The 13138-nt window shown below is 53.2% G+C and overlaps 2 protein-coding genes across 2 annotated transcripts; both read left to right on the top strand.

The window, feature by feature from the left end:
* The first annotated feature begins 221 nt into the window (after positions 1-221).
* On the top strand, positions 222-6879 carry PITHD1 (PITH domain containing 1). The gene is made up of 6 exons (XM_041765101.1): positions 222-508; positions 1224-1267; positions 1623-1700; positions 4442-4546; positions 5262-5370; positions 5942-6879. The coding sequence occupies exons 1-6, from the start codon at positions 311-313 to the stop codon at positions 6041-6043; spliced, it is 636 nt and encodes a 211-aa protein (XP_041621035.1). The 5' UTR covers positions 222-310; the 3' UTR covers positions 6044-6879.
* Positions 6880-8428: 1549 nt separating this feature from the next.
* LYPLA2 (lysophospholipase 2) lies at positions 8429-13096 on the top strand. The gene is made up of 10 exons (XM_041765100.1): positions 8429-8840; positions 10168-10270; positions 10577-10608; positions 10735-10800; positions 11284-11331; positions 11418-11488; positions 11631-11704; positions 11779-11880; positions 11984-12157; positions 12245-13096. Exons 1-10 carry the CDS (start codon positions 8638-8640, stop codon positions 12293-12295), a joined length of 924 nt encoding a protein of 307 aa, XP_041621034.1. The 5' UTR covers positions 8429-8637; the 3' UTR covers positions 12296-13096.
* Positions 13097-13138: the final 42 nt, after the last annotated feature.

Raw genomic sequence — 13138 nt, 5'->3', positions numbered from 1 at the left:
ATCCCAGCGCCGTCGTTTACTCGGAACGCCAGCCTAGTGTGCGCTTCGGCTGCCACATCTGGGAGCGGGGAGAGCGACAGCGCCGGCCCGGGGCCGAGCCCGCGCTGGACTCTCCGGCACCTGCCAGCGCCCGTCAAGCGTCAAGCCCTCTCCGAGCCCCGCCCCGCCCTCCCCGGGCGCATGCGCCGCACTGGGGCGCCTTTTACGACGCGGCGGCCGCGGCGCGCTTGGCGGCCGGAGCGGAGCGAGCCCGGTGGCGGCGGCGGCGGCGGCGGCGGGGCCGAGGGCACGCGCGGGCGGCGGCGGCGCCATGTCGCACGGCCACAGCCACGGCGGGGGCGGCTGTCGCTGCGCCGCCGAGCGGGAGGAGCCGCCGGAACAGCGCGGCCTGGCCTACGGCCTGTACCTGCGCATCGACCTGGAGCGGCTGCAGTGCCTGAACGAGAGCCGCGAGGGCAGCGGCCGCGGCGTCTTCAAGCCGTGGGAGGAGCGGACCGACCGCTCCAAGGTGGGCCTTCCGGGGCCTGGGGCGGGCGGGCGAGGCAGGGACCCGCGCGGGGCGTCAGGCCTCCCGTCTGCTCTGTGGGCCTCAGTCCTGCTGTTAAAAATAACGACAGCCCGCTGGCCAAGGGCTTTCCCGTGCCCGTCACCTGCCCGCCCCGTGGGAAGAAAACAGGGTCGAGTGTCCCCATTGTGCAGATAGAGGAACTGAGGCCCAGGGAGGGAAAGGGGCGCTTTGGCCCTCCACGGCCAGCATTCTCTTCCAGAGCTTCAGGAGATAACGGAGGATGGCCGTGAGGGCGTTTTCTCTGCTGCTTGACTAGTAGTCCCAATGGCTGCGTGATCCTATCACCTGATGAAGACCAAAGACAGGCTAGGCAGATGGAGCGTGTCCTCCTCCTAGAGCATCTGCCACTGTGGAGTCACAGAGCTGCTGGACACACTGGGGGCCGCTTGGACCCCACAGGCACAGATTTTTGCACACAGTTTCAGGAGGCTGGTTGCCTGGAAGTTTATTCACGGGCTCCCCCCATTTAGCAACCCTCCCAGAGGGTGGTCTGCAGACTGTTAGCTCATAAGCTTCCAGCATTAGTAAGTGCTGGAAAACCGAGGGAGGTTGACTGTTTGCACTCCAGTCGTAGGACAGGGTGGAAGATGCCTGAAATTGTAGGCTCTCAGCAAATATTTGTTGCTTTCTCCTCCCCACTCCCTATTCCCTCCAGTTTGTTGAAAGTGATGCAGATGAAGAGCTTCTGTTTAATATTCCGTAAGTATCTCCTTGGTGTTGGCCTCAGGCTAGATAGGCTGTACCTAGTTGTCTTCTCAGGACTCATTCATTGGTGGTGTCAGGGGCACACATCTGTTTCTAGAAGTGGGGGGGAAATTACAGTGTGGTGGGTTTGAGAAGGAAAGCATAATGTATCTGTTGAAAAAGAACTGAGCAGTTAAGGTAAATTTGTTCGAACTGCAGAATGCCAGAGGGAGATAGGATCTTAGAAATTGTTCTGGTATAGGTCTGACACGTGAGTAGGAAGCCCAGAAAGGGGAAGGGTCTTGTCCAGGGTCACACAGCTACACAAAAGTTCAGACCCAGGTTGACGACTTCTTTTGCATTCTGGCAGATTTACAGGCAATGTCAAGCTCAAAGGCATCATTATAATGGGAGAGGATGATGACTCACACCCCTCTGAGATGAGACTGTAAGTGGCAAGGGCTGAGGCCCTCAAGATGCTCCTACTTCTCTTTTCTCTGGTAGCACTTTATTCCAGAATGACACACTTTTTTTCCTTTTACTAGGTTAAAAGAAACCTAGTAAACCCCCCCTTAAAAGTCTTGGTCTTGTTCTGCATCAGAATACACTTATCTTTTCCTGAATTAACGACTTTTTTAGATTAAGCATCTTTAAGGCCAACAGCTTCTGTCTTTTCAAAGTGCTTGCTGTGGCGCCAATCATCCACAGAGCATCCTATAAATGCCAGTTGTTGATGACTTTGCAGTTTTCTTAGTAACCCAGCTGCAGATCTCAAATGATCTTTACGGTTTTTACTCTTGAGGTTAGTTTCCAAATTTACCCTTGTTATTTCACACAGAATCTTTGCGTGTGTTTTTTGGACATGGAATTCCTGCCATCTGAGTGTGCCTGCCCTTTAGTTTGCAGAGTTCCATATACCTCTTGCAACACTGGATCTGTTGCCACCAGAGTTAGTGCTCCCATTGTGACAGCTTGCCTTAGTCCAGCATAGCCTTCCTAAGAGAAGGGGAAAATGTTTTTGAGTGCTGGAGAAACAAACAGTGGAAGAACTTTACATTTCAAAAAAAATTTCTTCCTGAAAAATTGGTCAGTTTAAATGAGAGATATAAGAAATTGACACTATTTTTGGAGGTTAGAAAACATGAATTTGAAAGCAAACTCACATATTTAATCATTTTAAGGAAACAGTCCGTTTGAGTTGATGCTTTTGAAGACTTGTTTACTGGAGAAATGGATTGGCTTTAGAAAACCGTGTTGCATCATGGTTAAGAGTGGGCTCTGGAATAAAATGCTTGGGTTCAAATTCTGGCTGTACCAACGGTTAGCTGCATAGCTTTCGGGCATCATTTGTCTTTCTCTCAGTGTTCTCATGTTGAAAATGACAGTAGTAATAGTATGAACCTTATAAGACTGTGGAGAGAATTGAATGATACTTAACATGGGAAGAGCTTAGAGTAAGTCTGGAACATAATAAATGCCCAGTTGGGGGAGGGCAGGTACAAACACATAGCCCTCAGTTCTAAATAAACACCTTACATATATTACACCTTATCAAATCTAAGAAGTCATCCATTGTAATGATCTTATACACCACTAATAAAAAGACTTTAGCTTATTTAGCTGTGACATGCTACTGACATCTAGAAAATTTAAATTGGTACTTAATGAAATTTGAACACAGACTAGGTGTTAGATGATTTTACGGAATTATTGTTAATTTTTGTTAAATAGTATCATTTTAAGAGTGGTATTTTAAGAAGCCTTTTTAGAAATACATAGGTATGAGTAAAGTGAAATGTTTGAGATTGCTTTAAAATGTCAAACACAAAATGAGGGTGATAGGAAATAGGCATAATGTTGATTATTGAAGCTGACTGATAACTAAATGGAGATTCATTGTATTTTTCTCTCTGCTTCTATATGTATATTTGAAATTTTCCATAGTAGAATTTTTATTTTTTTTTTTTTAATTTTTTAAATTTTCTTATTTATTTATTTATGATAGTCACACACAGAGAGAGAGAGGCAGAGACACAGGCAGAGGGAGAAGCAGGCTCCATGCACCGGGAGCCCGACGTGGGATTCGATCCCAGGTCTCCAGGATCGCGCCCTGGGCCAAAGGCAGGCGCCAAACCGCTGCGCCACCCAGGGATCCCCCATAGTAGAATTTTTAAAGTATATGTATCTTAGAATTGATTCTATGTAATCTCATCATTGTATGGGATATGTACTATCACTATCCCCACTTTATGAGGAAATAGATACGGAGAGGTTAAATCACTTCCTCAAAATTACACAGCTGGTAAGTGACAGAGCCATGCTTTAAACCTAGAAGTCTGGCTCCAGAGACACTGCTTTTAACTGCAGTGCTATACTGCCTCTCATAATGCTACTCATAAATGTTCACTATTATTATTCTGTGCATCATTCTTAGAAACACTTTGAAGCAAACATTTGCTTTCTTAAATTACATGCATTTTGCTGCCCCTAATGTCTAGGCCCCTCCTGTGTGGGTGTGTTAATAAAACGCTCTAAGAGGTGGTGGGGGTGTGGCTGAGGTGTTTAGAATATGTGAGTTGTAGAGGGGTCAGCTGTTTCTTAGATGTTTCTTTGAAAACCTTTTTCTTCATTAGCACTTTACTTGACTTTCCAAAGCCCATTGTGGATTGGCAGCCTTTTGTGCTCTTTTTGAAATGGAAACCCCCAAATTGTATTTTTTTGAAGAATTGAGAGGACTCAATATATAGGGTAATTTTAGACACAAAAATTGCTTGAGCGTTAACCTGCTCAAGAAGTTATCTGCTCTTATCTCTTAACTCTGTTTATAGGTTTCTGTCAAAGTATTTTTCCCCCCATGAGTAAGCTGTTTTATTTAACCTCCTCAGCTTGGTCTGAATGTGCTGAGTTGCTGATTTTCTCCTTGAATTTACTGCACGTGACCTGGTTTGAGCCTCCTCTTTGTGTATTGCTTCTCACGTGATTTTAACCCACTCAAAGATGCCACTGGCTTATGTTGCAGTTCTCAGCTCTTGTTGTTTTAAAGATATTTGTGTATAAATGCCAGTAAAATGCCATTCCTAAAATTTGATAAAACTGAAGGCAGTTGAGTCAATAAATTCTGAAAAACTGAAAAATATGCACAATGTGATAATGCACATTTCTTGATTTTTCTTCCCTTTCTTTTCTCAGGTACAAAAACATTCCACAGATGTCCTTTGATGATACAGACAGGGAGCCAGATCAGACCTTTAGTCTGAATCGGGATCTTACAGGAGAATTAGAGTATGCTACAAAGTAAGCACTCGGCCTGTCTCCACTCTCTGGCTTCTCCTGAGGAACAGCGGGTGTTCATTTGCAGTGAACATACATGCATTAGCACTTACTGAGCTTGCAGTTTAATTTTGGCCCATTTCCTGCTTAGCGTGAGAAACTAGTTAAAACAGTGGAGGAAGCCTGATCCTTGGCTTAGTCAATTTTTGGCAGAGAAGCAGTGCAAAGTCATGGACTTGTTAAACTTGTAAGCAGTTGACAAATCTGAGTGCGCTCCTAGGGTGGTCTTAAGAGAGATGTTTTCACAATTACTCTTTGCAGAGTGGGCTTACAGTAGGCCACATTACACAAGACCACCTTCTGTCTTCACTGGTTCTTTTTCCTAATGATAAGATTGGCGAGATCAATACTGAACTTGTGTTAGAATCCCTGCTTGGTCATACAGCATTTCTCATTCCTGCTCCTTGATGTCTGCCTTTCTAGTCAGTGTGGCCATGGGATCCCAGTGTTGACTCATTTTTCTCTTCCTGTGGCCTGGAGCAAGATCTGGGAGATGCTCAGTTTCCACTGAATCAATTCTCTAAAAGACAAGAATGGGACATAAGAGCCCAGAATGTTCTCTGACATCTACCTGGGTTTTACCACAAGTTGGAGCTAGAATTGTTGTTTTTGGGCTGGTGGTGAGGTAGTGTTTGAATTCTGACCTGTGTCTTCTCTCCCCATTCCTTTCATTCTCTAGAATTTCTCGTTTTTCAAATGTCTATCATCTCTCAATTCATATTTCAAAAAACTTTGGAGCTGATACCACAAAGGTCTTGTATATTGGCCTGAGAGGAGAATGGACTGAGGTAAGAAGGGGCAGGAAGCATTCCTGACGTTGCCTCTCCCCCCCCCCCCATACATATATGTGTGTATGTATCTGTATGCTGGATATGGGCACTTTAAGGAAAAAAGAGCATGTGAGACACCACTTGCTCTCAGACTGTGCAGTTTTTTTTTTGGTTTTCTTTTCTTTTTTTTTTTTTTTTCTTGGTTTTCATTACTGTAAACTGTCCATCTCTTGACAGGCTGTATTTTTAAGGGAGTTGAAATAATACAATTGATATCCATTCATTTTTTTTTTTTCTCACTTTGAGACTCTTCAACATTTTTGGTAACTTTTCTTGTTCCAGGCACCCAGATATAAGATGATAAACAAGATATAGATAAGGTCTTCTTCTCATAGTGGCACTATTATAGTGGGGGAATGAATTTTTAAAGTTATGGGATGAATCATTGATAATGATCTTTGCAATCATCCTAGGATAAGAGTGTCAGAAGGGGGAAGAGATGACTTCCAGAAATGAACCTGAATAAGGACTACTCCATTGTGTGGTCTGGGAAGTGGCCAGCTGACCCAGCCTCTCACTTTTCTTGCAGCTTCGCCGACATGAGGTGACCATCTGCAATTATGAAGCATCAGCCAACCCAGCAGACCACAGGGTCCATCAGGTTACCCCACAGACACACTTCATTTCCTAAGACTGGCCAGGGCTCCCATAGAAGCGCTGTGTCTGTGAAGATGTACAGCATCCTGTTGGGGAGGACAAAGAGAGAGGGTTCCAGAGAGAGTTGGTGCCACAGCCTCTGCCAAGCTTTGTCTTTGGGGCTTGCTGCAGAAATCTGGCCTATGGAAGATACCACACCACCGGGGAGGGTAGTGTGGGTGCTGAGGGACAATCGCGGTTCTCTAGGGCCTAGAAATTGAGTCTTGGGCTGGTCAGCATCTGGCAGTCATTGAATGATGTCTGCCTTTCCAGTCAGTGTGGCCGTGGGATCCCAAGTGTCTTGTTGCTTTGTGGCAGGATTTTTGTGTGACTTTTTTTTTTTTTTTTTTTTTAATGGAAACTATTTCTTGGGCTGCAGTAAACTTTCTGAAGCCTCAGCATTGTGTTTCTGTTAGCCATCAGGAGGGTCTCCAACTAGAAATACTTGTCCCTGCTTGCTCCTTCTTCCTGTCAGCGTTCAGCATTCTTGTCAAGTTGCCCAGCTTGGAGTTGTCTGTCATGTACTAGTGTCCCATTGTTATAGCTAGAGGAGCAGAAATCTCCTGATGCTTCATAGCTTGAGGAGGTCTTTTTACCTACTGCCTTGGTAAGCAGTTGGGGAGAACATGGGCATCATTTCTGTGTTTGTGAGTTGTCCTGGTTGGATAAGATTGGGACTTAGGTAAGATTCCCCTTGGGACATCCTTAATGTTTATTAGCTTCTAACTAGTGTCGTGAGCACAGTGCCAGAAATTGGAGATCTCAGTTCTGTTCATGGCTTTTTATTCACCGTAACTAATAAGCTTCCTAATAAATCTTTGCCAGACTTAATGTTTGTATATTCTTTTGATTTCTTGGTAGTACTGATTAAACTTCCATCACTTTAGGGGGGACTGTATGGAACTTTGGAATTTTTTGTTGTTTTGTATCAGGTAGGTCATAGTGCCACAGTGATATTCAAGACTAGATCATTTTCTCCAGGAAAGGTACAGTGGACTAAAAGTACTCCTACACTCACCCACCCACGCTTTGTAAAGAGGAAGGTGAGGCTATAAACCGATGTTCCATTTCTCATGAGAGGAAGTAACTTGTGGAGTGACATTTACAAAAACAAGGGAGAACAGATCCCACAGCTCACCAGAATAAAGAGCAAGGAAAGTTAAGTGAGCAGCACATGCGGACCTAAGCCTGGGCTTAAATTTTGTTAAGTCAAGACAGCAATTGGAGAGAATTGAGTATCTAAAATGAGAGGATTTGAGATGGTCAGTAGTCCTGCCACCTGCAAGCTTTGTCTAGCCTCAAGATTTCTAAAATAGAACTTGAAATCAACCAGAGTACAAATGCAATTCTTGATGCACTAAGGGTCCTACTCCTCAGCCACAGCCTTTTTATTTCAGTTGGATCATTTCAGAGATAAAAAATAAAGGCTATGTTTTAAAATTTGGAGTAGGACGAAAAACAAAGTTAGAAATCTTAGAGCAGACTATCCCTTCATTAGTTCTGCTAATTAAAGCCTAATCATAGGCAGCCTCTGGGACTGGGCTTCTGAATTTGAAGCTTCACTCTGAAGAACTTGTTTGAGAATTTGAAGAAGTGCTCCAGGGTCTCAGGTGATTGGGGGTGCAGGAGGAACTGTTTACTCTTCTAAAGCAGACCTAGCAGGGATGTGGGGGGGTGGCTGGCAGTTACGTGGTCTGGGCACACTCCTCCCTTTCTGACATCCAGTCCAGGTCTCTGGCTTGCTGCAGTCCTCGGGACTCAAAAGATTTCCTGTTTGGAATCCTGGTATCAGGCTTTTTGTACCTGTTGAGCACTTAGGACCAAACTGCCTCTCCACCTGGAGAAGTGCTTTGAGTTCCCAAGTTTACTGTTTTCTTTCAGTTCAAAGAAAACTACCGTAGGTTATAGTGGGAGTGAGTCCTGAGCTGGTGAGGTACCAGAATCACTCGTTTCCTGTTCGCAGATGCCCCCAGCCTGTCATCTCCGTTCGCTTCCCCTTCCAGCCTTTCTGTGGACCCTGAGCCCGTTTCCACTGTTATCAGTGCAGCAAGGAGCAAAATGGGGACAAAATGAAGCCTTTTCTGTTCTTCACAGGAGCCCATTGATACGTGGTGCACCGTCCACATGGTCTTGCTTGAGGGCAGAGACAACCCTGCCCGTCCAGCTGCCCTGATGTGACCTGCGTTGTTTTCCCGGGGTCCTTTTTAGGTCTCCGGTCCTCACACTGTAATTTCCAGGCGACCTCATGTGAGCCTCGCAGCAGAGCTGTGAAGTAGGCGGGGTGGGGTTTATCAGCGTGTTGTAACTCAGGAAGCAGGTGCGGAGACAGCGTTAGAGTCGTCCCGAGATTGCTGTTTCCTTCCCCGCCCCGAGCGCCAGTTTCCTCCTCCTCAGAGCGGGACGAGGACTGGGCGGCCCGAGCCGACGTCTTCACGCGGGCGGCCGTCGGGCCCGCGCGGGGTCCCTGCGAAGCTAGGCCAGTGTGAGGCGCGTCCCCCCGGGCGGCGCACGGCTGGTGGCGGCACGCGGCGGCCACCGACGCGCCGCGCGGCTCCCGCAGGCGACCCGGGGGCTTCCGCCGCTCCCAACATGGCAGCTCGCGTCTGGCGGATCGCCGACGCCCACTTCCGGGTTCCGTGCCGCTGGCCAGGCCACTTCCGGCAGCGCGATGGCTGGGTTCCCGGGACTCGAGCGGAAGTTCCGGCGGGGGCGGCCGTGGGGGAAGAGTGTGTGCCTGTGCGGGAGAAAGAGGAGACTCGCCCGAGAGGTCTCGGAAGCCCCAGGGAGTGGAGGTACCCGGTCCCGGGCCCGCCGGCGGAGGGGGCTGCCGGGGCGGGCGGGCGCTCGGCGGGGGCCGGGCGGGCGGGGAGGGGAGCGCGGCGGCGGGGGTGGGGGTGGGGAGCGCGCTGCGAGGAGGCGCCGGCCCGGCTCGGGGACTCGCGGGGAGAGGGGCGAGGAGGGTCCGGCCGTGACGGGGGGCGCTGGGGGGCGCGAGGGGAAGGGCCCGCGGCGGGGCTGGGGCTCCCGGGGTCCGACGCAGACGCCCCCGGGTGGGCAGGAGGGGGGCCCCGGCCCGGGGTCGGGAGGGGGCGACCTTTGGCCGGAGCGGACGTTTCTCGCGTGGAGAGAGGGGGACTCGGGCTCCGCGTGCGAGTGTGTGACTGTGAGGAGCTCCCCTCCCCGGGCAGCGCGGAAGGCATCACTTTGAGAGCGGGGACCCCGCGGCGAGAGGTGGAAGTCTCCCAGGGAGGCGGGAGGGGAATCCCCGTGTAGGGAGAGGGCGCAGGGGTCAGAGGTGAGGGATCCACGTGCAGAGGTGCGCTCGGGGTCCGGGAGGGGCGGGGGCGCCTCGGGGCGGGGGGCGCGAGCCCGGGGGACTCGGGAGGATGCTGAGGATGGGGAGGAGCCAGCCAGCCGCACATTCTTTTGTGTGTTTGGGAGTCCCGGAGCGTGGTCAGACTGGGGGGCCGGGCCGGACTCCGCGGGCACGAGCAGCAGCAGGTAGCACCGCTCAGTGGGGCGTGGGCCGCCAGTTAGGGGGTGCGCGGTGGGCGGGAGTCCGCGCCTCCTGGGGACAGGGGCGCCCCCGGGGGCCCTGGGAATGGCCGAGCCACAAACTGCTTGTGAAGGCCGGGGAGGCTGGGGAGCCTGCGGAGCGGAGAAAATGGGGTGGGGGTGGGGGGCAGGGGCTGAAAGCAAACCTTTCTCCCCTTCTTTCCCCAGCAGCGCTGGGAGCTGGGCGGGAGGGAACCCGGGGCTCTCTTAGAGACGTGATGCTTGGAAAGCAGGGAGGAGGCAGTTGGGGGGGGGGTGACCGCAGGGGGTGCCCTGGCTCCCCTCCCCCACGGCCAAGCCTTCCCTCTGCCCCCTTGGTCTCCAGCGAGCGCCGGCTGTGTGCGGGGCCAGAACCAGGGACACTAGGGCGCTTCCTCTGCTTCTCAGCCCAGGAATGGAGGCAAACTTCCTACCTGCTCTGGCCTGAGACTTCTGCCTGCCTTTCCTTTGTGCCCAGGACAGAGTCCAGGGAGCAGGGGGGCGCTGACAGTCTGAGTGGGCCCTGGCTTAGAGGCTCTTCTCCCGGCTGCTCTTGCTCTTGACCACTCCCCTAAATTTGCACAGGCCCCAGCCGTGGAGCCTGCAGTGTATGTGTGGTAACACCATGTCTGTGCCCCTGCTCACCGATGCTGCCACCGTGTCTGGAGCTGAGCGGGAAACGGCCGCGGTAAGGGTCCTCTCCTCCCCAGGCAGCCCCCAGGCCAGCCCCCAGGCCAGCCAGGGAGACTGGCTGGAAGGGGTGTGGGGAAAAATGGAGGTGGTACGGTTGACAAGGGAGCAATCTGAAGCCAGGCGGCAACGGGTTAATAGCCGGTTTGGCTGCTCCCACGGTCCTTCCCCTCCACCCCCCCCAGCCCCAGGTCCTTGGCGGCACTGAGGGGTGGCCCAAAGTTGGAGGAGGAGAACTGGGGTGGAATGAGAGCAGCGTGATGACTGCCCTCTTCCCACCGCCCCATGTCTGACCCTTTTTCAGGTTATTTTTTTACATGGACTTGGAGACACAGGGTGAGTGAGCTGGGGAGGGAGGGGTGTTCCTGGGGGAGGTGAGGGAGGGCCCAGAGGGTAGGATTGGAGGGACCTGCACCCTCCATCTCTCCTTCGTACACCGGTGCCTTTTTTCCCTTCCTACAGGCACAGCTGGGCTGACGCCCTCTCCACCATCCGGCTCCCTCACGTCAAGTACATCTGTCCCCATGCGTGAGTGTCACCCCGGCAAGGGAGGGGCTGAGGATGGGGATCAGCTACGGGGTGGTCTTGTGGTCTCAGGCCTGTCGTCTCCTGCCAGCTACAGCCTGCGGTTGGGCCCAGGGCAGTTGGAGGCACCGTTTTCAGCCTTCCCTCCCAGGAGCTCGCGCCCCCAGACCCCAGCTCCCAGTCCGAGGCCCTCCTCTGCCAGGGATCTCCTAGAGCCAGGAGATCCTGTGCCCCTTCCCCAAGTACTCACCGACTGAGCGGGAACCCCGTCACACCGTCACACCCGAGTACCCAGCTCTGCTTCTCTGCTGGTGCCCTAACCACAGCCTCCAGCCCCACGTGGCAGGTTGCCTGGCAACACCTTAAACACAGGCCTTGCCTGCTGGGAGGGGCCCCCAGGGGCTACCCTGCCCCCTCCTGCTCTCCGCTGCTGTGGCTTCCTCATCCCTTCTGTGCCTGATGGCTCTTCTCGCTGCCCTCCCCCAGACCCCGGATCCCTGTGACTCTCAACATGAAGATGGTGATGCCCTCCTGGTAAGTTGGCAGGGGGAAGGATGGGAGCTGAGAACTGCCAGGGGCTGGCCCGGGTCTTCCAGGAGCCAACGCTTGTCCTCTCCCAGGTTTGACCTGATGGGGCTAAGTCCAGATGCCCCAGAGGACGAGGCTGGCATCAAGAAGGCAGCAGAGAACAGTAAGGCCCAGCCCCTCCTCAGCATCCACCCTCCTTCCCCTCCACTGCCCTCCCAACCCCAAGAAAGCGTTGGGCTATATCGGGCTCCTTCCCCGGGCCCCCAGCAGCTTTTCCCCTACCCAGTCATGCCCCCTCCCTCCAGTCAAGGCCTTGATCGAGCATGAGATGAAGAATGGGATCCCTGCCAACCGAATTGTCCTGGGAGGCTTTTCACAGGTGAGGGGAGAGAGAGAGGGTGGGGGTGGTAGGTGAACAACTGTGCCCTCATGACTTCTCATTCTCTGTTCCAGGGTGGGGCCCTGTCCCTCTACACGGCCCTTACCTGTCCCCACCCTCTGGCTGGCATTGTGGCATTGAGCTGTTGGCTGCCTCTGCACCGGGCCTTCCCCCAGGTGAGTGTCTCCATGGCCCCACTCCTGCCCTTGGAGTCTCCTCGTGGTTTGGGGATTGTGCCGAAGCACTGGCTTTGCCCTCCGGGGCCTGTCTGGCCCACAGGCAGCCAATGGCAGCGCCAAGGACCTGGCCATCCTTCAGTGCCATGGGGAGCTGGACCCCATGGTTCCAGTACGGTTTGGGGCCCTGACGGCTGAGAAGCTCCGGTCCGTTGTCACACCTGCCAGGGTCCAGTTCAAGACTTACCCAGGTGTCATGCACAGCTCCTGTCCTCAGGTCAGTGATGAGGGGCCGCTTCCTACTCCCAGCCCTCTCCCTCCTCCCTCCAGCTGGGAGCTTCTCACAGTCCCGCCTCACCCCCAGGAGATGGCAGCGGTGAAGGAGTTTCTTGAGAAGCTGCTGCCTCCTGTCTAACCAGAGTCGCTGGCCTCCAGCGCACTCCCCCAGCTCCTGGGGACCCAGCACGCACGGCACCATCTTGGATCTGAGCCGGTCGAGCCCCTGTCCCCACCATCCCTGACCTGTCCTCTTCCCATAGCCTCTGGGGCAGGCGGGCCGAGGCCTGACCAGGCCTCAGCCCCCTGGCTGTCTGCAGCAGGGGGTGGGCCGCCCTTCTCCCGTGTCCCTGGAGGTGGGGCCCCCCTGGCAGCAGTATTGGAGGGGCTGTAGGCAGCGGGAGAAAGGGGCCCAAGCCGCTGACCCACTCACTCAGGACCTCACTCACTAGCCCCGCTTTGGGCCCCCTCCTGTGACCTCAGGGTTTGGCCCATGGGGCCCTTCCAGGCCCCACCCACCACTCCTCCCCCAAGTGATTCTGCCCAGATAATCGTATGTCTCTCCTCCTGCCCTCCAGCTGCTTCTCAATCATGAATGTGTCCATGGCCCTGGGCCCTCGTGCTGCTGTGGGCTACCTGCCCCTCGGCAGGGGTGTTGGGGAGGGGGCAGTCCTTTCAGGGGGGCCTTCCCTCAGCCTATCCAACGTGGGGGTGGGCCCTGCCTCCCCCTCCCCCCCAGCTCCCCCCACAGGCCTGGAGCCTGCTGGGCTGGATTGAGGCTCAAGGTCTCCCCCAGCTGTCCTGCCCCCCAACGTCCCCAGTCTAGGGCCAGGGGGGAGGTGGGGGAGGAGTTGTGTCTCGTCTTCTGTCTCCATGTGGTTTTGGGTGTTTTTCTTGTTGTGTCCTGGATTCCGATAAAATTAAATTGCTTCAGATCTCAGGCTGGATGATTCTATCCAAAGGGTAGAGAGTGACCACGTGC

This window comes from Vulpes lagopus, chromosome 8 (assembly GCF_018345385.1).
Source record: "Vulpes lagopus strain Blue_001 chromosome 8, ASM1834538v1, whole genome shotgun sequence".
Lineage (NCBI taxonomy): Eukaryota > Metazoa > Chordata > Mammalia > Carnivora > Canidae > Vulpes > Vulpes lagopus.
This window is presented reverse-complemented; position numbering and strand designations above follow the sequence as displayed.